Source organism: Pleurodeles waltl, chromosome 11, assembly GCF_031143425.1.
Source record: "Pleurodeles waltl isolate 20211129_DDA chromosome 11, aPleWal1.hap1.20221129, whole genome shotgun sequence".
Taxonomy (NCBI): domain Eukaryota; kingdom Metazoa; phylum Chordata; class Amphibia; order Caudata; family Salamandridae; genus Pleurodeles; species Pleurodeles waltl.
Genome location: NC_090450.1, coordinates 317,721,025 through 317,743,133, shown reverse-complemented (window position 1 = coordinate 317,743,133; position 22,109 = coordinate 317,721,025). Strand labels below are relative to the sequence as shown.

Below are 22,109 nucleotides of genomic sequence, written 5' to 3'. Positions count from 1 at the left end.
AATACACTATTCCGAAATCACAGACTGACTCCAGATTGTTTTGTGCTTTAAGGGTGTTTATTTTAGTGCTCAATATTGGAGGGGGTAGCAAAATGGTGAGGGGTGATGGTGGAGGAATGTCCATGGCAGATTCCAGTCTATTAGTCTCACAAGTGCATTGCCCAAATGGGCATAGGAAGTGGAGCTGGGGCAGTTTAAGGATGGACAGGGTGACAAAGTGGGACAGAAGGATGACATTCAGGGTGGTCTCATTTCTTGGCGGGGGTCTTGGCATCATTCTCTGTCTTTGTCCTGGATCTAATGGACCGTTTGCGGGGTGGTTCTCCCTCTGCAGGGGGTGAGGTGCTGGTGTGGTGGTCCTGTGGCGGTGCCTCCTGTCAACTAGCGCCGGCGGAGGTGGTGGGCAGTTCATCCTCCAGGCTAGTGTCAGGGGCCCCTTGTAGTGCCACAGTGTCCTTCCTGATGTTGAGTACTTCCTTCAGCACTCCTACGATGGTGCCCAGGGTGGAATTGATGGCTCTGAGTTCCTCCCTGAAGCCCAAATACTGTTCCTCCTGCAGGCGCTGGGTCTCCTTAAACTTGGCCAGTACCGTTGCCATCGTCTCCTGGGAGTGGTGGTAGACTCCCATGATGTTGGAAAGTGGAGAGTGGGCTCCCTTGACCTGTCCTCCCCTGTCACACAGCAGCCCTCCCAGTTCCCCTGTGTTCCTGGGCCTCTGTCCCCTGTACCGTGTGCCCACTGCCACTGCCTCCAGGTCCCTGTTGTTGTTGGGGTGGTGGTTTATCCTGGGTTCCCTGTAGTGGTGGACACACTGCTGATTGACGTGTCCTGGGGACGGAGGTATGGGCCCGCTGGGTGGGTGCTGTGCTGTGCCGGTGTTTCCAGAGGGGGGCAGCTCTGTAGTGGACTGTGACTTTGTGATGGGAACCGACTGTCCCGAGGTCCCCGATGGGCCGGGCTGGTCATCTAGATCCAGTTGGACAGAGGTGCTGTCATCACTGTGGGCCTCTTCTGTTGGTGGTGTGGACATGTGTGGACCCTCCTGTCCGGTGACGTTGGGTAGGGGTCCTGCAGGGGTATAAAAGGATGTTTATTACATCTGTGTGTGCCATGGTGTGCAATGGGTGGGTGACCGTGTACTCCAGTGCTTGCCTTCCTGTGTGGGACCTTGTGTGATGATGGTTTAGGGGGGTGTATGGGTATGTGCAGTGAGCATGCTTTAGTGATGGGTGTCCAAGCTTTGTTGTTGCATGCAGGGCTTGGTGTTGGGATGTGTGGTTTGTGATGTTGGGACATTTGTGAGGAGTTGGAGTGATGGGGGTGAGGGTGGGGGTATGTGATGGCATGCAGGTAGGGTGCGGGATGTAATAGTTAAGATTTGACTTACCAGAGTACATTCCTCCAGGTACTCCTGCAAGGCCCTCAGGATGCAGAATCTCCAAGTCCTGCTCCTCCCATGTTGTTAGTTGTGGGGGAGGAGGTGGGGGTCCGCCGCCAGTCCGCTGAACCGCAAGGTGGTGTCTGGAGACCACGGAACGCACTTTCCCCTGTAGGTCGTTCCACCTCTTCCTGATGTCATCCCGATTTCTTGGGTGCTGTCCCACTGCGTTGACCCTGTCCACTATTCTGCGCCATAGCTCCATCTTCCTTGCAATGGAGGTGTGCTGCACCTGTGATCCGAATAGCTGTGGCTCTACCCGGACGTTTTCCTCCACCATGACACTGAGCTCCTCCTCCGAGAATCTGGGATGTCTTTGCCGTGCCATGGGGTGGTGTGGGTGATGTGTGGGGTGGTGTGTGTGGTGATAGGTGTGCTGATATGTAGTGGGGTGTCGTGTGAGGTGCGTGGAAGTTATGTGGGTGATGGTGTTGTGTGTCTGTGGATGCTAGTATTGTTGATGGTGGTGTCTCTCTCTGTGCTTCATTCTCAATTGTGGTCGTAGGGGTTTGTGGGTGATGTGGGTGGGTGTTTTATATTGTATTGGGCGTGTGGGAGTGGTGTGTGTATGTGTAGCAGGTGTGTGTATTTCGAATTGTCCAATGTGGTAGTGTTTTGGATATGTGTGTGTGTATTTTGAGCGCGGCGGTCTGTACCGCCAATGGAATACCGCGGTTGAAAGACCGCCGTGTGGATTCATGGGTCATGATAGTGTGGGCGTATTTCTGTTGGCATGACGGTGGAGGTTTTGTTTTCACCAGTTTATCACTGACCATTGGTGTGGCGGACTTGTGTGGGTGTCTGAATATTGACGGATTCCGTGCTGTGGTTCATAATAGCTGTGGCGGAATTCTGCGGGTGTGTTGGCGGTCTTCTGCACAGCGGTAAGTGGCTTTTACCGCCAATGTTGTAATGACCGCCTATGTCTGGGATCACTCATGGGTTTCTCATTTGGTTAACCCAAGGATTGCCAGTGTGTACAATGTGTAAAAATAGCATATAATGTCAATCACATACAATAATGCAAAACAGTGATGAGAAATTAAGCATTTTTCTGCTTACCCTGCTTTGGAAAGCAGAGAAGAGAGCTGCTTAGCACAGCAAATCTTTTATGAAGGCAGCTTTTACAAAAAAAAAAAACACACACCTTGTTGCCCTGCTTTTTTAATTTTTTTTATCAAAAGCACATTTTGCCGTACTTGGTCTATTTTCTCAGATCCCTCCAGAGCTAAATAAAAACTTGTTGTATCTTTACAGTCCTTCATATGTGGCTGAAAAGAAAGGGTCACATTTGACCTGTGCATCAGCTGGGCAGAGAAGTTAGGAGGGCATTATGAAGGATTAAGCATCAACTGGCTATCTGCCCCAAATGTTATAAATGAAGAAAGCCTTGAAGAGGTCATCCAATTGATAATGTCACAATTCAGCTCAAACCCCATGCAGGCGTCCTCAAACAAATCAGTATTTTAGAATGCCTGTTGTGGATGATTGTTAGAAATGCAGGGCTGGGCAAAGGAAATGTTTTTTTTCCACAGTGGATGGCCCCTTTGACATTTAAAGAGTTTGATACAAGGCTCTGAATGATTCACTTGTCCAATCCTTCACAGAATACAACTGTTTTGTTCCAACCCAGCTTTTTTAAGCTGTCTGAGTTGTTATGAATTGTAGCCGTTTAGGGTAGGCCTGACCATCTCTTCATTTGACATGGGCAGCTTGGATTCACAATGTCAGTTGTATCATCAGCATTTGACCTCCTTGTATGATTTAACCATATTGGGTAAGTTCTCTTCACAAATCTTTCCAAGAATCCTTTTCTTGAACCTCAGAGTGACAATTAAAAACGTATAAAAAACACTTGATTGTGCATTTATAAATCAGCACTGTAATATTCATAGACTTATTGTGCGCTGGCTAGCATTTCCAACTTAGAAGGCGGAGAGGAATTAGCTTGGAGGCTTATGGTATTCTTCACATTACATGTCAACTGTGGATTTTACAAGATTAATGCAGTGTGGAGAGCCTAGCTCAAATGTAACAACTGGAAAGTGATATAAAACGAAAGCACATAAAACACATTGTGTCATCATTTCAGGAAGCACTTTATAGCTTTAGTTTTCCGGGGTATGTGAACTGGGAAACATATATATTCTTTCCCTTTCTCGTTTTCAGCTGTCCTGTTTGAATTAAGAGTATACTCATATGATGGAGGCCTTGCTGGAAGGCATTCGTCAACGAGAGGAAAATGGGTGAGTGATAGCAAAGAACCATGAATTCCAATTGATGTTCTGCTTTAAATGAATTAACTGTATTTAAGCTTTAGACATGATACTAGTGACAGAGCTTCTGCTTCCACATGAAATAAATACATGACATGTCAAAGAAAAGTTTAGGTTGTCATGCCATATCTTTTGATGTGATGTGAAATCCATTGTCACTGTAGTAACATACCTATGGTTTACATTGAAAATGCTTGAGGTTGCAAGTGTGCTTTATGCATAGGTCAGGATTGTGGCACTTCAGCTTGATTGTGAGCGTGAAATGAATTTGTTATTGAAATGCTATCTACCTTCTGAAGGAAGCAAAACAAATGAAACCTAGGCGTTTATAATTATTCAAGTCACATTGTATTCCATTGTATTTTATTGGCTTGTGTGCTACTTCAGGCAGATACCAAGGAAAAATAACCCACCTCCTATTAAAGGTTCCAACAGGAATTCTAAAAGAATATAATCAACGTTGAGCACAACAATTGTTAGAACATAAAGTTATACACAAAAGAAGATAAATAATTTATTATTTCTCAAAAAATGCCTACTAATTGTGTGTGTGTGTGTGTGTGTGTGTGTATATATATATATATATATATATATATATATATACACAAACACTCTAAAGTAAAACAAATGGAAAACATCTCTCTCTACCTTCATTCCAACTCAATTACACCTCACTCATACATCAATAAAAATTACATAAAAAAGTGGACAAGTACTTAGAGGATACACATGTAAACCCGTATTGTTTAGGGGGAAACACTGGAATCCATTAAATCAAACATGCATATAATATTAAATGTCTATCTGAGACCATAAATGTTTCTCCAATTCCAAATGTTCCTTCAAAAGTTCTTTATGCAATCCTTATATATTCCTTTACTTTATAAGTTGTAGATATCCAATAATACAATTTCCCAATCCAAAAATTCCAAGGCGCCCCAACGTACGTCTTGGTGTCAAGTGACCAGAAGGTCACACACCTGCCTCAGGGCGCAAATTGATTGCCCATGGAATATAAAATATATATAGAGAGAGAGGAATTCCATCCAAGGGATAATATCTATTTACATCCATCCATTAAATAACTGTCACTTAGAATGGCACACAGCATATAACCTTGATCCATTGCATTATGTATATAGAGTACATCCAGCTCCAATGCTAATACCGTGGGGATCGTGATCTGATGAAATGCCGTCTGCTTTACCTAGCCGTTTATAATTATTCAAGTCACATTGTAGTCCATTGTATTTTATTGGTGTTGTATTATAGTTGGGAATAAGATGTGTGTATTATTGTTGGAGACAGTTCTGTAGTTCTAATAAGTACTTAGCAACGAGATGGAATGTTGATGTAAGATTGTGAGGTGGACGCAGTTACTCCTGTGATCTGCCAGGGTTGGATGTGTTGATCTGATCTCGGATTAAAGAAGAAGTAGTACATCACTGTGTACGTGGCTCTTTTAGTGGCAACGAGGATGGGATGTGGTCGATGAGGATTAACCCTGGCAGAGTATATGGTATTGACATGGTGTTTTTTTTTTTTTTTTTTGACGGACGTAAAAAAAAATCAATTTTGGTGTTCCCGCAACGAAGATTTATTTCCCTTTGGTATGCAGACACGGGGAGTGTGGCCTATATTCGTCTGAAGCTTCGTGTCACTTAAAATATTTATTTTGGAATTCGATCGGATCGTGAAAAAAAAGGGAAGGAAGAAAAGGAGAAATACATTTGGAGTCCTGTGGTGCTGCATTTGAAGACGAGGTGCCGCATTGCATTACGGCATATTTTGCGGCGAGTCAGGACAAGTTTACAGACTTTAATTATATGTTTGTTACCGCAACGCAGTGTAACTGTTAACAGTAGCTCTCGCGCGTTTGCCCCAGCTGACCATGTGGCTTACCTCGTGGTAGAACTCGTGCCGACATCTCTGTGCTGTGCTCGCGCAGATTTTTGTGTGGAGCGCCAGTGACATGCAACAGAATAACCTCACAGCGTGCTTTGGAGCTGACAAGAGAAAATGGTATAAGTGTGGAAGTACAAAGCATTTAGCGTCTTCAACTAATTGTCCTGCAAGAGATGCTAGATGTTTTACGTGTGACAAGAAGGGACATTTCTCGAAAATATGTAATCAAAGGAAAGCGGCATATAAAAGAAAAACTGTAAATTGTCTATGTGATGGTGCCCAGATCGGTGGAGAACAGAGTGGTTCCAGTGGGAAGGAGGCAAAAGATGACCATATTGAGATATTAATGCTTAACGTTATGTCTATGAATGAGCAAGTGGATATTTCTGTGTTAGAAGAGAGCAAGTACAACCCTCCGAAGTGTGAGGTTAGCATTAATGGAGTGGTGATACACATGTGGGCTGACTCATGTTCGCCTTATACTCTCATTGATAAGGCAACATGGATGAGTGTGGGTCGTAGTGAGTTGACGAATGCAGAAGTAGATTTGGTGGGATATGGAGGCAACAAGATTTCTGTTATGGGATATTTCCAAAGGAACTTGGGCCCTCATTACAACCCTCGTGGTCAAAGACCCCCAGGGCTGTTTCGGCGATTGCACCGCCAACAGACAAGCAGTTTTCCGCCACGGTGGTCCCGGCGGTTGTAATCCGCCAGGGCAGCGCTGCCCAGGGGATTACGAGCCCCCTTCCCGCCAGCCTGTCCACCGCCATGGAAAGGCTGGCAGGAAGGGGAGTCGCCGGGCCCCTGGGGGCACTGCCTATGCACTTGGCATGGGCAGTGCAGGGGCCCCCAGGCACAGCCCCACACTGCTTTTTACTGTCTGCACAGCAGATAGTGAAAAGCGCGACAGGTGCAGCTGCACCCATCACACAGCCGCAACACTGCTGGCTCCATTTGGAGCCGGCTCCCATGTTGTGGCCCACATCCCAGCTGGGCCGGCGGGCAGAAACTCTGTTTCCGCCCGCCGGCCCAGCGGGGATGTCAGAATGGGCACGGCGGGAGTGCGGCCGCATTGGCGGCGGCACAGCGGTTACAACTTGCCAAGGTTGTAATGAGGCCCTTGGTGTTTAAACATAGACAGACGGATTGTAATGTGTATGTAGTGGAGGATATATATTGGGCTGGAACAAGCAAAAAAAATTGAAGGTGGTGTTGGACCTGAATAACGAAGAGCAAGTTAATAATAGGTGAATACCTAGCTGTATGCACTTTAGGCATGGCCCCTTCCTTTAGCAAAATCTTATGAGCTAACCCCTTTAAAAACCCTATTTTCCCAAAACATACACTAGGAAACTCAGGCAGCAAATCTTCCTCTTCAGCATCTCTGTCGTTCAGAACCTTTACTTTTTGTGGACTATTGGAAGTAAGAATGATGTCTAATGTCCTCTGGTCAATCTAGCCCAGTACAGATGGACCTTCTTCTAAAATATACATATGTCTCAATCGTCTTAAATTCAGATGAAACCCTGCACCTCCCCCCCACCCCCCTCCACCTAATCCGTATGGGATCCCCATTGAAACTCTCAGGTCTTACATCTGGGGGCAATAATTCCTCCCCTAACATTCCTACAAATTTCACCTGTTACATACCAATATTAATAATGGTGTATGGGGATCCTGAATCAGCTGCAATAAGCATCTCTACAGCACCCAGTTTGATTTTAAATACTGGTTTGTTTCTGCACATGGTACTGAGTTCACACATGCCATTTCCTGTACTAAGAAAGTACGCATTATTCACATCCGAATCAGTACTCTTCTATTTCCGAGTCCAAAGATCTTTCACAGCTTTTCCTATAGTTTGGTTATATTTGCAAACTCTAGCAAAGTGCCCCTTAATACCACAAAAGGAACACATTTGGTTCACAGCAGGGCATATTTTAGAATAAGCAATGTGCTCTTTACCCCCACATCTATAACATTTCTTACTCCCATTATCCTTAGATTTATCTTAGTTTTTTATAATCAGAAGGATCATTTTATTTCAGTGCATCCTCCCTGCTCTTATCTTTCCTGTGCCCCACCTTCTTACAACATCCTTATTGGTACTATTTCTCTCACAACTAATGTCTTTAGTGCATTTAATAGATTCTTCAGCCTTATGCACAAGTGCTATAACATCCTTCAAATCTGAGTCCCCAAGAACCCATAATCTACCCTGAATTGCTAATTTTTTACATGCATAATAATTTTGTCCTGTATCAACTCACCGTGTAAAGCCCCAAATCTGCCAATAAGAGCTAATTTTTTAAGAGCTGGTACATAATCCTCTGTATTTTCATTCTGTTCTTGTTTTCTGTGAAAGAAATATGTATGTCAGTTGCTGTGCACACACAAGGTGCGAAGAACTCACCCAGATCTAACAAGGGCTGTGAAAATTACATTCAGTTTTTATCTTCTCTTTTATGCAGTTATAGATTTGGAGACCTTAAGAGTGAATAAATATTTTCTTTTTCTTTTCTGGTGAAATATCATCATCATAAATTATATCAATGTAGTTAAAGTATTCCTTACACTTTGGCCAGATAATAGATGCTCCCCCCTTAACAGGCTTAAAGGGGAGAGGATGAGTTGATGAAAATGTGTGCACCACACACATTGCAATTGGACACTGAGGCTAAATTGTAAATTTGAAGAACACCAATTAAATGAAGTTTTTTCTGAAGAATGGAGTCAGTACTGAGCAGTACTACTTAATTGAGCAGCTGGCAAAAAAACGTTATAAGCGTAGTCACCAACACTGGTGCAATGGAGATGAAGCTGAAGAAGGAATTGTACGTAAATAGGACAAATTTGTTAACTTGTACCAATTTTACCGTTCATGCTCATAGCAATCAAACTGTCTTTGGAGAAGGCAATATCCGTCACACTTGGCTTGCAGCTTTTTACTGTTGTGAAATGTGGCCAAAGCTTCAAGGCACCACGCTCTAAAATATATGTTACATACATGCATGATGTGCCAGTCACGTGCTGACATCATCACGTTCAAGCACTCGCACACGCCTGACACAGGTAGTGAACTCACATGCCACTCTCCACAAGACAGGAGGCCAAATCAATGCCCCCTCACGATGAGCAGGCTATTACACAGCCTCTGGAACCCAGCAGAGTCCATGGAGAAGGAGTTGCTTGTTGCGACAAACAACAGGCTTTTAAGAAGGCATTCCTCTGGAATAAACAGATGCCTCAAGGGATCCAGAAAATGCTGTGTTGGGTTCCTACTATCTGGGACTATTTCTCGTAGACAGCTTTGTAAAGACATGTACCAAAGTTAACTTCAGAAAAGATTTTATTGTAGTCCCTGAGAGTCGCAGCTGAGGTACCTGTCACACTCAAATTCTCGCATTCCAATACCAATTTGAACACAGAATACTCGTGTGAGCAGAACCCTGCTTTGGCCCACATAAGTAGTACACAACGGCAGGGACCGATGGACTGGTGGTTTGTAAGAACGGAGAGCAATAGGTAAGTGTTTCAGAGTAAAGATTAATGTTTTTTTTCCCCGTTATTCGTAAGATATCTGAACGTAATACAAAATCAACTGTAACATTTAAAAAAAAAATCAATAAAATAAAAAAAAGGTCTAGTGTTGCATATGTGTATAGAGCCTCTAATTTCATACCTGTTACATTCTGCAGGGGCTTTTTGACCTCATGTGAGGCAGAGCTGCAGGAGCTGTTGAGGCAGATCGACATCATGGTGACCCACAAGAAAACAGAGTGGGAATCGCAGACTCATGCACTGGCCACCCGCTTGGAACTGCGGGAGCAGGAGCTGTCCTCCATTAGGGCCTCTATGGAACAGAAGCACAAAGAGGTACAGTATTCAAAACAACAGACACTGGTAGTTTGTTTTTTGCCAGAGGGAAGCTTCTGTAGAGCAAAAGCAGCTGACTTACACAGTGGAAAGTTGGCATTTAGAGTGCAGAAACTTTGGTTTTTACGTTAGGCACCTGTGACTGAACTGCTTTGACTTATTACTAGTTTCAAGCCCACGTTGCAGATTTTCCTCGAAATGTGAGTGTTTTTTTCAGGCTTACAGTTGGAATTTCGCTTTTTTCTGTGCATATTCCAAAAAACTAAAAATAATTATGAACAAGAGCCTGATTTAGATCACAGCAGAAGGGTTACTCCGTCAGTACAGTGATGGATATCCTGACCTCCGAAATCTAAATCCCATAGGAAACAATGGGATTTAGATTTTGTCAGAATGGATATCTGTCACCCTTGTGACAGAGTAGCCCCTCTGCAGAGATATAAATCAGGCCCTAACTTTGTATATGGTGGGTGTGGGTGGTGACTGGCCAGGGGGGTGTTGGCCTGCTACGGACATAGACCTGGTGGTACAACTGCTGATTTTTTTTTAATGTTTCACTCTTGAGTGTGCTAGACTCAAGAAAGATCTCTTATTTCATTCACCACGAAGCAAGCAGGTTAGGGAAAGTGATCATCGTTTTTGTTTTGTTACATGTGATTCGTGTATCACGATAAGTATCTTTAGGATGCATTTTCTGTCCTTGTAGGGTAGGGGTGTGCTCTACTTGCCTCAATATAATGCATATTTTTTTTCCTGGATGCATTTTGAGAAACAACACAGCTTCTTTCCAAACCTAATAATAGGAGCCACAGCAAAAATGTTATCCTCATTGCAGTGGTCTCTGTAAGTCTTGAAACTAGCAATGATCGACAGAATTGTGTACATAGTTATACTATTTCACAAAAGGTTTGAAGTTCTACAAAGCAACTCTTACATGCCAAGTTTGGTATTTATCTGTCCACAGGTTTTTCTTTCCGGCTTGAGCAAAAGTTTTTTGAGTTTACAAAACTTAAGGTTTAAAGTAACTTTTGTGCTCATTGACTAACATGCACAAAACTTTCCAAAATAAATTATGTAGTGGCCAAATACTTTCTTGAGGAAATTTGTATGAAGATTTACCAAATTAGGTAAGTGTTAGTGACAAACAAAAACAGTACCTTCAGGGCATAGCCTTTGACCTTTGCTTATTTGTTTCTGCATAATCTGGACACTTATATTATCAGAAAGCTAAAGAAATTCACTAAAATTGTTTAAGGATAGGTTATGGTTCTCGGTTAGGTTTATATACTGCTGTGTTATACAAACTTGAAGATTCCTGAAAAACATTGACTGGCTCTCATATTTATGATTAATTTACATAAAAATTTCACTGAAATTTGTCCTGCCAGTACACTAACTATATCTTATCAAGTCATGTCACTGGGCCCGGAACATCACCAAGATAAGGCCCCTTTTCACACATGAAGATACATTATTAACATACCCCTACGTTTTAGTTACATGATGATATTTATGAATGATAGGGTGACACCTCAAGACATTCAACACTAGTTTTGGGGCATTTAATTGCAGTTTGTCAGTCGGGGTCCTCTTCCAAATGTTTTGAGTGATAGTTCGTAGCAGAATTATATACTCTGCTGGACTGCTGCATTCAGTCTAGAGTGAAACTCCTTTCATCACTTAGTATCACTGGTCAGCTGACAGTCTATGACATGACAGGCAGTTTATAGCATCTTATGTATAGACCTTGTGGCATACCACTGGTGCATTAGACCTTTTTTGCCTGCACTCCCAAGTGCTACCTTCCCTTCTTGCATGTCACCCAGCTTTACCATCTTTCCGTTTCTTCCTTCTACATCTGCAATTGTAAGGCAGGATTTGGATTCACATTCCCTGCAAAGCAAGTGAGCCTGTAGACTGAGAGAAGGGACTCCTTAACAAAGGACTATGGCCTTGGGCAAGGCCAATGCAAAACCCTTTAAGAAGGGAAATGGTCTGATTGCATAGCCTTGGCATACCCTGTTTGCTCCAGAATAAACCAAGCCTTGAATTTTAAAAAATCCTCTCTTAAAGATCTAGCACTAGATTGCCCAGAAGAGTTTGTTCACTATAACTGGACTAGCTTGTTTTTGGGGTTCAGGCCAGCTCCTGCTTTGTATGCTTTAGTTCACCAAAGGCCTGCTGGAACACACACTACACAGGCATACTTGGTTGTGTGGTCACTATTAATCATCATGTACTTTCTCTACCACATCAACCACAGTCCTCTACAGGTGACTTAGTTGTCTTAGATGTGAGGAAATGCACAGCCTAAGCGATGGGACTGCCACCATTGCGTCAGCACAAGCCATGTCAACACAGCATAATTAATAGAATCAAATCATTAAGTTAATCATATTTGCCTTGTACTTATTTATGTTGTCTTCAATGCGGTACTCCCTTAAGCTCACCAACTTGGACTTTCTTTACTGAGCCAAGCCAATTCAAGCAGACAATGGTAGGAAGACACCAAGACTCATCAGGGGTATCGAACATGCCTTAATAAAGGGGTTCTAAACTTAACTACAGGGTTCTAACGTTAGGGTGCACTTGAGAATAGTTTAGGAGAGCCAGGGCTACAGCAAGGTTCCTGTGTCTCCCTTCTCCAGTGGTCTTGGCTCATCCCTTTGAGTGTGTTCGCCTCTTTCAGGAGATTTAGTTTTAACAACCATGGTTGCTTTCACAGCGAAATCTGCAGCAGTTTATGTCCTTCATGCAGCAGGGGCAAATGACACCCACTGTGGATTATGCCTCGGCTTCCACAGAATGTGTTTAGTTGGTAATCCTTCTCTTCTGTTCTTCACCTCTCAGTTACAATGTGACAAAGGTCTTAAAGTGATGGGAAGAGAACAGCATGTCAGGTTAGTCCTTGTATCATGAGATCGGCATACTCCCTTCCGTTTTTTAAAACTTTTGCCCTTCTGCAGTCAGAAATAGCTCTATACACTGCCCTTGGTTCTATAAACAGAATCCCACAATAATTACACTGGAAGAAGGTATATGCAAGGTATGCTTTGGTCCCCCAGAAAGGCAAGGGGTCTATCCTATTTTGGACATGAGGACTTTGAACAAGTTTACTAAGAAAGAACAAGTGAAAACGGTCACACTGGTGATATTTCAGTAACACCTGTATATGGTATGCTTGATGGTCTCTGAACCTCCAGGATACATACATTATCAGGCACAGCCACAGCAAATCACCACTTAATGGTTAATGGAGACCATTGCCATTTTACAGTATTCCTCTTTGCTTTCAAATTTGCCTCAGGGACTTCACAACATTTATTTTATGTGTGTCAGTACTCCATTTGAAATACTGGATTAAGTTTTTCTCTTCTTTGAAAAACAAATGGAATGGAGAACACTAGCTGCCTAATGGTGGCTGAATAGTAACATTGAAAGCCTTGCCAACTGGTCCATGACCTGAACTTCTCATTGAACTTTGCAAAAGTCTCAGACAATAACATGTCTCTAGTTTATAGAGACTGTCTGAGTTTCAGCCAAGTGTTGCACCTCGAAAATTAGATTCAAGAGGGTTGGAACTAGCTGGTCTCCCAGATGGACCTCTTTAAATGGGGCTCTGGTGTGGTTCCCACTGTAATGTGGGATGTGGAGGCATCTATCTGCAGAGGGTGCTACAGACTTGGCAGAAGTGACGGACACTGGCCTAGCTGGTCCAGGCAGTTTATAAGACAGTTGCTGACCTATATTTTGTGGCTAGGTGGTCCTTTGCCCTTCTTCGCCGACTAAAACAAGATGGTGCTTCCAGTTAGCATTTCCTGCGACTGAAGGCGCTGTAGCGCATTGGGAAGGCTAACAACAGTGTCTGCTGATGGCCACACGCCTAGATAGTGGAGGATGATTGTCACTGTACTGGCTGAAGGAGTAGCTATATCTGTAACTTGGAGTCCAGTGGCCCCAGATTGGATATGGCAATGTGGTGAGTTTGAGGGGCAGAAAAGCTTGTTGTAGAAAGGGCAGACCTGGGCCAGGTGGCCTGTGACACACAACCCTCTTAAGTGACAACTATCTAAACATCGCTACTGGCTGGAGTTACTCTGGGATGCATTAAAAAGTTAGCTTAATTGAGGTTGCCTGGAGAGGTGCTACAGTATGGCCTACTGTTTCGATATGCCTCCCAAGGTGCAGAAAGAGAGAAATGGCAAAGATATAAAGAACTTGTGCCGTGTGATGTGGGTGGAGATGGTGGGTGTGTGCAGTGGGTCCTCGGACCCTTGTGCACCAAATTTAACCCAAGAGTAGATGTTGATCCACAACTTAATTAAGGACATGAGGAAGACTATAAGAAATATTGATGAAAAAGTCACTGTAATAGAAAGCAACGTAGAGCATGAGAGTAGGTCGCCATGAGTCTAAGATGGAGAACACTGAACAGCAGGTCTCTGACAATGAAGGGTCAAGTTTGTAAACAAGGGGAAGCTTTAAAAATCAATGAGGACTTACATTATGTTCTGTCTCATCCATGGTTCGGAATGTGAAATAAGAGGTACTGGAAAGTACAGCAAGGGTTGCATGTTTTGAGACATCTAGCTCTGTAGATGTGTGAAGCTGAGAACTTAACCGGAACTGTGCAGCAGTTTCTCCAAAGAGATTTATTTAGACCCAAGGCAATCATGAAGGTGGAAATCTGCAGGATGTATTGTCTACTAAAGCGGGCCCTGAAGGGAAGACAGGGCTGGCTTTAACGCTGGTGGCAGCCAATGCGACAATCAATTTTAGCACCCCTGTCCCCATTCCCTTCCCCCTCAGTTTCCCTCACTACCAAAGAATGCCTCCGACTGTTGGGTGACACGAGAAATTATGTGAGCTCTAATCATGACTCCACCAAAGAAGTCCTGAAGCAGTCAAAAAAGCAGTTGATGTAGGTAGACTGAATGGTTGGATCACAGAGGAGGAAGTGACGTTCATGAAACAGAGTCACCCTAAGATCCCTTATTTTTACACCATCCTAAAGATAGATAAATGGGTGGATCCAGTTCTGGGAGGTCCAGTAATATTGAGCATAAGTTCAGTACTTCAACCTTTGTCACAATATTGCAATCATCATTTACGTCCGATGGTTAGCAAAATGCCCTCCCATCTGAAGGACATGAAGAAGATCTTGAATCTACTTGAGGAGATCAACTTTGATGGAGATAAACATCTGTTGATTTCACTTGATGTGGAATTACTGTATATATGCATCTCCCAGGAAGAAACCCTCAGGGTGATTGAGACATTGATAAAGACTGAAGAATGGGATTATATCCCCCCTCCCCTCAAAATAAATACATTGTTAGCCTGGCTAGGTTCACACTTACAATTAATTATTTTGAGTTCAAAGGGATTTACTTAAAAACAGGTATGCAGGACTTCTGTGGGAAGTATTTTTGCCTCTAGTCTGTCTTGCCTGTATGTTCATAGTTTTGAACATGAACAGATTTACTGACATGGATAAATACTCATAACCAGTTTTTGAAATACACATGGACGATTGTAAAGACCAATCTTAATTTTCTGGATTTGGTTGTAATCCATAAAGATGGAAAACTGACAACACACCTCCTTTCTTTTGATAGCTTCCACTCTAGGCCTTTATGAGAAAACATCCCTGTAGGTCATTTTCTGTGGGCAGGCCGTAATTGTACCTCAGTAATGGATTTTGATCAGGAAGCTTTATGTTTGGCAAATAAGTTAAGGACAAGGGGTTATGTTCCTTACTAAGTATCTAGAGCATACAGAAGGACACACAATAACAACCGTGAGTCACTATTAGAACCCAAAGTGAAGGAAACAACAGAGAGATTAATTTGTGTCACCACATACAGCACCCAGTCTAACCAGGTGAAGCGGATAATTAACAGACATTGGAGGATCTTGAATAGTAAGGGACTGGGTTTCATCGCACCCTAGTTCTCCTTCAAAAGGAGTAATAATCTTATTGATGAGTTGGTACATACTTGCCCTAGGAAAAACAAAAAGCTCCAGCACCAAGAGGGCTTTGGAATACTGGTCCGATAAGGGGCCACTACCTGTGTGCGGGTTGTGTTGTGTGCAAATTCACCAAATCTAGTAAGGAGATAGACTTGGGTCTTGAAACTCCCTGGCAATAAAAGTCCCATATGAATTGTAATTTGGAAGTGGTTCTGTATGTTATCACCTGCCCCTGTGGACTTAGATGTGTGGGTATGACCTAAAGTAGAGTGAGGATGAGCATCTGTCAACATAGGAGTACTTTCGGATGTCCAAAACATTGACCAGTCACGATCTAGGATTACACTACACTGGTAATGATATATAATGTACTGTGATTGATAAACCTTGGTTGAATGGAGGTATGGAAGATCTAAAAAAAAAAACTTCTACTGATGGAACAGCAGTGGGAGTACTCCGACTTTTCGTATATGGAGGGTCTTTAATGTGGGACAAGGTTTAAGTTGAGAGATTGCATCTCTTTCCAGGGATGGATATTACCTGTGATAGTTTGATCCTGTTATTGATTACTCTCCTGTCTCCACAGAATGTGGATTTTAATCTTTTGAAAAATATTTTTGTAAGACCAATATCATTGGATGATGGTACCTTGGTAGGTATTTTAGCTCAAGGGCTTGTTCATAATGCTAATGTACAGTTTTGTTTGAGTGGCTACACAACTGTTAGATATTCAGTTTTACCAGAAGGCACTATGGCGGCTAGATTATTACCTTTTGATATTTCATGTTGCCAAGCGCATAATCCACTTTAGGCAACCATTTCCCTAATATAGAAGTCATTGTACTATGATCAGACCTATTTTATCTGTGTTGGTCTATAAGAGACCCTTACAAATGGCGGCCAAATTAGGAACATTGTGTTTTGAGCAATGGATGACAGGGATGTGGAATTCCTCTCGCCCGACGCCCGGGACATCTTGTTGGGGCAACACGTTTTTATGTTTACTTTGTCCTTGGGACAAGTAGGCCCAACCCTCTGCAGCACAAACCCTTTGGCTGCCTGTTTACAGAGAGTGGAACTCTCTGCAGTTGAGGTAATGTGTTTCCAAAAGATAATGCTGTTCATACTTGTATTTAGGGTTCATTATTTGAAAGCCTTCATTATTAGGGTGAGTGCTGTAAATAAATGTTTTAAGGTCACACTTCACTACTGACGTTGGTTCCAGTACAAAAAAAAACACCGTGTATACACATGTATGAAAAGTTTAGGCTATGAGGCTAAATATAATGCTCCCAGAATGCTCTCTGATTAGATGCAAATGAAGTGTCATTTAGTAAAATGTGTTGATGCATGCTAGTATTTCCCAAAAATATTTCTAATGGAAAATCAGTGTAACCATTTTCAACACGAATATGGGAAGCATGAAAATAAACAAACACTGACAAAGCCAACTGGTCTGACATATTTTTATAAGTCTTTTAGTTTCATCAATGCATGTCTTGTTTTGAAATGGCTTTTGTAACACTTTATTGTTGTGGGAGCTACCAGGCCCTCAACATTGTAACAAACACTGGCAAAAAAACCCCAAAAAGTTTTTGAACTCTAAAAGCACACGTTGCCACCAGTGGCATAACCAAGGCCCCGCAGCCGCCCTCCAGGGGGCCCCTTCAGCACAGCACCTGCCCTGAGTGAGTCTGTAAAGGGGGCTCCTCCATGTACTTTGCAAACGGGCACCCTCCAGTTTCGTTACGTCACTGATTGCCACTGTAGTTCCTGACACTGAACAAAACTACTTTGTGTGCCAATATGCTCCTTGTGGAAGAGCAGAATGCGATCACTCACAGTAAAGCTAGCCGAAAGAGAGAGAAATAGAAGTTTAATAAAAACAAAATGTCTTTGTTAACACCAGACCTAATTAGGGACCAAGACCCACATGTAGGTAGCTTTTTGCATGTCGCAAACAGCGACTTTCGCTGCTTGCGACGTGCAAAAAGCACATTGCGATGCACAAACCCAGTTTTGCGATTCAGTAACGGGTGTTCCCTTCTTAATTGCGACTCGCAGTGCAATGTAGGATTGTTTGTCGGGCGCAAACCAATCGCAGTTTGCACCCATTTCAAATGGGTGCTAACACTTTCGCAAAAGGGAATGGGTCCCCATGGGACCCCTTCCCCATTGTGAATGTCACTGTAAAAACACTTTCAGAGCAGGACCACTGCCTGCTCTGAAAAAATGAAACGAAAACATTTAATTTTTCGTTTTTGTAATGCATCTCGTTTTCCTTTAAGGAAGCAGTCACAGACATGGTGGTCTGCTGTCTCCAGCAGGCCACCATTCCTGTGAGGGCCGCTATTCGCAAGGGGGTCGCAAATTGCGACCCACCTCATGATTATACACTAGGTGGGCATTTGCGAAGCGCTTGCGAATCACAGATGGTGTCAGGGACACCATCCTACATTCGGATTTGCGACTCGCAAATTGCGAGTCACTCTGACTCGTAATTTGTGGGTCGCAAATCTGAACCTACCTACATGTGGCCCCGAATTCTTAAAGGAAGTCACAAAAGTGCACCCATGGTATATGTCGTACCCCTATAAAATATTTGTGAACTGTATTTTAGCATGGGTAAATACGCATGTGTAGATTTGCTCATGTGAAAATCTATTGAGCATTTGCAAGTTCATTTTCCCTCCGGCCACTTTCTTCCCAACCCTGGAAGAAGTTCTAATTCTGCCATTGTCAGGAGTAAATGTCCAACCTTTCTTATTATGGGAAAATATTAGAGAGAAGCTGGTGAAAATCTTTAAAACATGCAGGTTAGTACGTTTGCAGACTCAAAGGCATTCCAGCCCTGGAACTATTGCTTACTGCTTCCTCCAGCTCCAGCATGCAGATCTTCAGAAAGGTGGCAAAATAAGGAAATTGCTACAGTAGGGATTGAAACTGCAAGTATTCAAGCCCTACTATGGTAGTAGCCGTGGCATAATCAGAGAGGCTATTATCAGAGCTCTTACATAATGAGATTGCTGCCATAATTTGTCGCCACACTACATGGCACCAAAGGGACAAGTAGATATTTTTACAGGACAAGTAGATTTGAGAAGCAACCTGTCCCCTGGACAAGTAGATATTTTAATAAATTCCACACCCCTGGGATGAGGAGCTAATACTATTTTGCTCAGCGTCAGTGCATCTTACCATTTTAGCTAATTCTTGGAAATCGCCCATGGGAATTCCAGTCTGTATTATCTTATGATATTATTCCTATTTAGTACTGTTCATTTGGTTATGAACCTTCAGCACTGTCCCTATCTATTAATTAATGTACATTTGGGACCTTCAGGATGGCGGCCACACTGAAACTTGTGGGCATATACCTATGATGTCATCATACTGATGAGGGTCCCGGCTTCTAGCTTCAAAATGACGACCGATTTGCGACCAGTTATCAGCGGTGGGAATATAGACAAGGCAGGGTAACATTACAAATTTGGTGCAACGGGCTTAATAGTTGATAAAGCTTGATAATGGGATTTGAGTAAATGCTTAGGGGCTGGTTTTATACAATACGGCGATTTAGGTGGCGACTTCTTACTTTAGCATGGCAAATAGTCAACATATAGTGTGACAGTCTTAGAAGCGATGACCACTATTATGACTAGAACTAAGGATAAACCTATTTTGACATCTCATACGACTACACATAGCACGTTAGCACATAATCTGTAGGGCAATACCAGGAGATATTAGAAATAATAATTGGCAAATAAAGCGGAATAAATAAATAAAATAAACCTGAACATATTTGTTAAAGTGTGACTGCAGAGCCACGCCCCTTGGGATCCCCGGGTTGGGCACTGCTCCTGACCGATCTGGGTAAGACATTTTATTGTTATGCATGCTTTGCTCACATGTGGGGAGGCACTCAATATGTAAGGCATTGCACACGAGTGTGTTTTTGATCACAAGAGTGAGTGCATTCTGTTCTCACTGTTTTTATTTTGGCTTTGGTTAAACTTGGAGCCTTTAGGACATAAGCATGGGCACAAGTGATGTTTGCAGTGGGATGCACATGTTCTTTTTGACAACCACCCCTAGATAATGACATGAAACATATGCTGTGTGTCCCTTGTCCAGTATGTTGTGTGGTACAGAAGGCGTTCAGCTTAGTACTCTGGTTAATGTACGTTTTTTAATGAGTTTGTTTCTCAGAGCATTGATCTTTAAATAGTTTAATTTGGTTGTTGGAGCTTAAAAATATATGTTAGGAGTAACAGTATTAAGGGACAATATTACTCAGTAAGCAGCCCAGAGACATAGGGTCCTGATAAAGGCAGCTGACACTGTAGGGCACTAGAGACGGCTGAAACATGTTGACCTATTCAGAATGATAGGGTCATTATTCTATCAGGGTGTCCTTGAACAAATCAGTGTATTAGGACAACCCTAGGTAGTTTTAATGTCCACTTTGGGTCTCTGATTACGGGGGTATGATATCAGTATCAGTGATTCTACAAACAAAACCCTCGCATCAACACTTTGTGTGGTAGTAGCCCACTTTGGACTCATTTGGGTCCGAAGTATGGGAAGCCCAATGTTGAAGCATGCAACATCACGATGTGGGTGAGGGCCTTGCTTTTCCCAGAGGGAAATTCCCAGTAGGAGCCAAAACCCTTTTGTGTTTGTTATGAATGTTACGTAGGAAGGTTAAGGATTTGGCTGACATTACCACTGCCCCCTTTTTGTTTAGGCGATAAACTAGTATTACCATGTTTAGGGGAAAGACCAAAGGCACTTTAGCACTGGTTAGCAGTGGTAAAGTGCACAGAGTCCAAAATTGGGCAAAAACGAGGTCTGTAAAGTGGAGGAGGTAGGCAGACAGTTTGGGGAAAACCACCCAAAGGCTGTCGGGTCTAACAGCCACTTTAAATTGTGTGCTTCGTATTCAGTGACTTGCCTTCTCTTCTTGTACCTGTTCCTCATTTGGATCATAGACTCTTCTCCATCCTTTTGATTCAATAACTTGTTTTTCCACTGCTCACATTAAGGGAGCTACTTTATAAGCTATGTTTTCCTTGTTTTCTTTCAGCACTCCTTAAGAGTGTATGTGTTTTCTAGTTTTCTTCCTTGTGTGCTGCTTTCACCCACAAACATCATTCTCTCCCTATGCTCTGTGTTGCTCCTAGATCTCTCACCAAGCTTCCATTTTCTTTCTTCACCCCTACCACCTGTTTTGGCCTCCCACAACTCACCACATGTGCTTAATGCAAAACTTTAGGGCACGGTTTTACAATTTATTGTAGGTTTTGGAACATTACTGGCATAACTGTTCAGTACGCATTGGCTTCCCAGTAATTACCTAGCTTGTCCTCTTTTCTTGCCACAGTCTTGACTTAATGAGCTACTCTGTGGCTCCTGGGCAATGTTTACCCCTAAAAGTAAAATAGATACTCACATGTCCCAACCTAAATGGCCCCAACAGGAAGTGCCTCTAGCCTCCAATCAAGGTGGGCTCATACGTGTGCTTCCTGTTTTTTTTCTCTATGTTCCTACAAGTTCACCCTTATGGATACATCTTCACGCTGTTGGTTATTGGTGTATTGTTTACTGTCACAAACAACCGTTTGTTTGGTGCAGGCTGCGTCAGTGTGTTCCTTGAGGTTGGCACCATGCTGAGTGACTAGAAGGCAGCCTTGATTATGGCAAATGTTTGGCCAGCTCTGCTCTGTTTCTCCTTGTGTGTCCGGGACCGCAATGCCTATTTTCTTGGAGGCGGCAGACCCGTAATTTTATTAGTAGGCATGTCCTCATTACTAGGATAAGGTCCAGGATGCGGGAAGCGCGTCAGGCACTTTATTGACAGCATGCCTCCCCCCTGTGTCTTTCCGACATGGAACAGAAGCGCGCATCCAAGAGGAAGTGCTATTATTAATTGAGTGAGGGAGAGCGGGGTTCTGCCCAACCTCCGCGACTTCTGGGCCTCTGCAGAATTCAGATATTCTTCAGGAGATGAATAATAAAGCAGTTTAAGCTACTTATGCTGCCCATGAGGAGTCCTTGCCCTAACATCCAAGACTTTCTCCTACTGGGGACCCTGACACTGATTCATCTCAGGAGGAGGAACATAAGGGCATGTACATGCAAAGCAGAGAACTCAAGAAGGGTGTGTCGCACATTTATGAAAACCTTTCCTTTCCCAGTTCTCTTTCGCTGGTGGAAGAAGACTATTTCTTTGGGCTATACAGAAGGAAAGAACCTGAGTCTCTTCCTCTGCACAAGATTAGCAGAGGACTCTTATCTGGGAATGGTCAGGTGTGGAGAAAACAGACTTTCTCATGTGATTTGGTAAAAGAATGGTCTCTGCATAATTTTTTGGATGCATTCTCTTCCGTGCATCAGGTGACCTCTATTATGGTAGGGTTGTCATCTTGTGGTATGATCATCTCTGAAGAAGCTTCTCCATCAGATCAGGTAGATAATAAGGTGGAGTTGGCAGTGAAAAGATCATACTCGGCTTCCAATTTCTGTATAAGGGCAGGAGCATATGCCACTTATACAGTGCAATTCCTGTTGCATAATTTTCACCCTCTTACAGAAGAATTGCAGCAAGGAGGGGATACTGCTTCTAGGTTGTCAA

The 22,109-nt window shown here is 43.0% G+C and overlaps 1 protein-coding gene across 4 annotated transcripts in view; it reads left to right on the top strand.

Annotated features, from left to right (window-relative positions):
- Positions 1-22,109, top strand: part of CEP63 (centrosomal protein 63) — a 379,989-nt gene that overhangs the window by 56,459 nt on the left and 301,421 nt on the right. For 3 of the 4 annotated variants that reach the window (XM_069213574.1, XM_069213577.1, XM_069213576.1), the window contains exons 2-3: positions 3,609-3,685; positions 9,322-9,499. In XM_069213574.1, the coding sequence (XP_069069675.1) occupies positions 3,639-3,685; positions 9,322-9,499 (225 nt within the window). In that variant the 5' untranslated portion in view covers positions 3,609-3,638. The remainder of the gene's footprint in view (positions 1-3,608; positions 3,686-9,321; positions 9,500-22,109) is intronic. The other variant, XM_069213575.1, reaches the window with a different exon arrangement.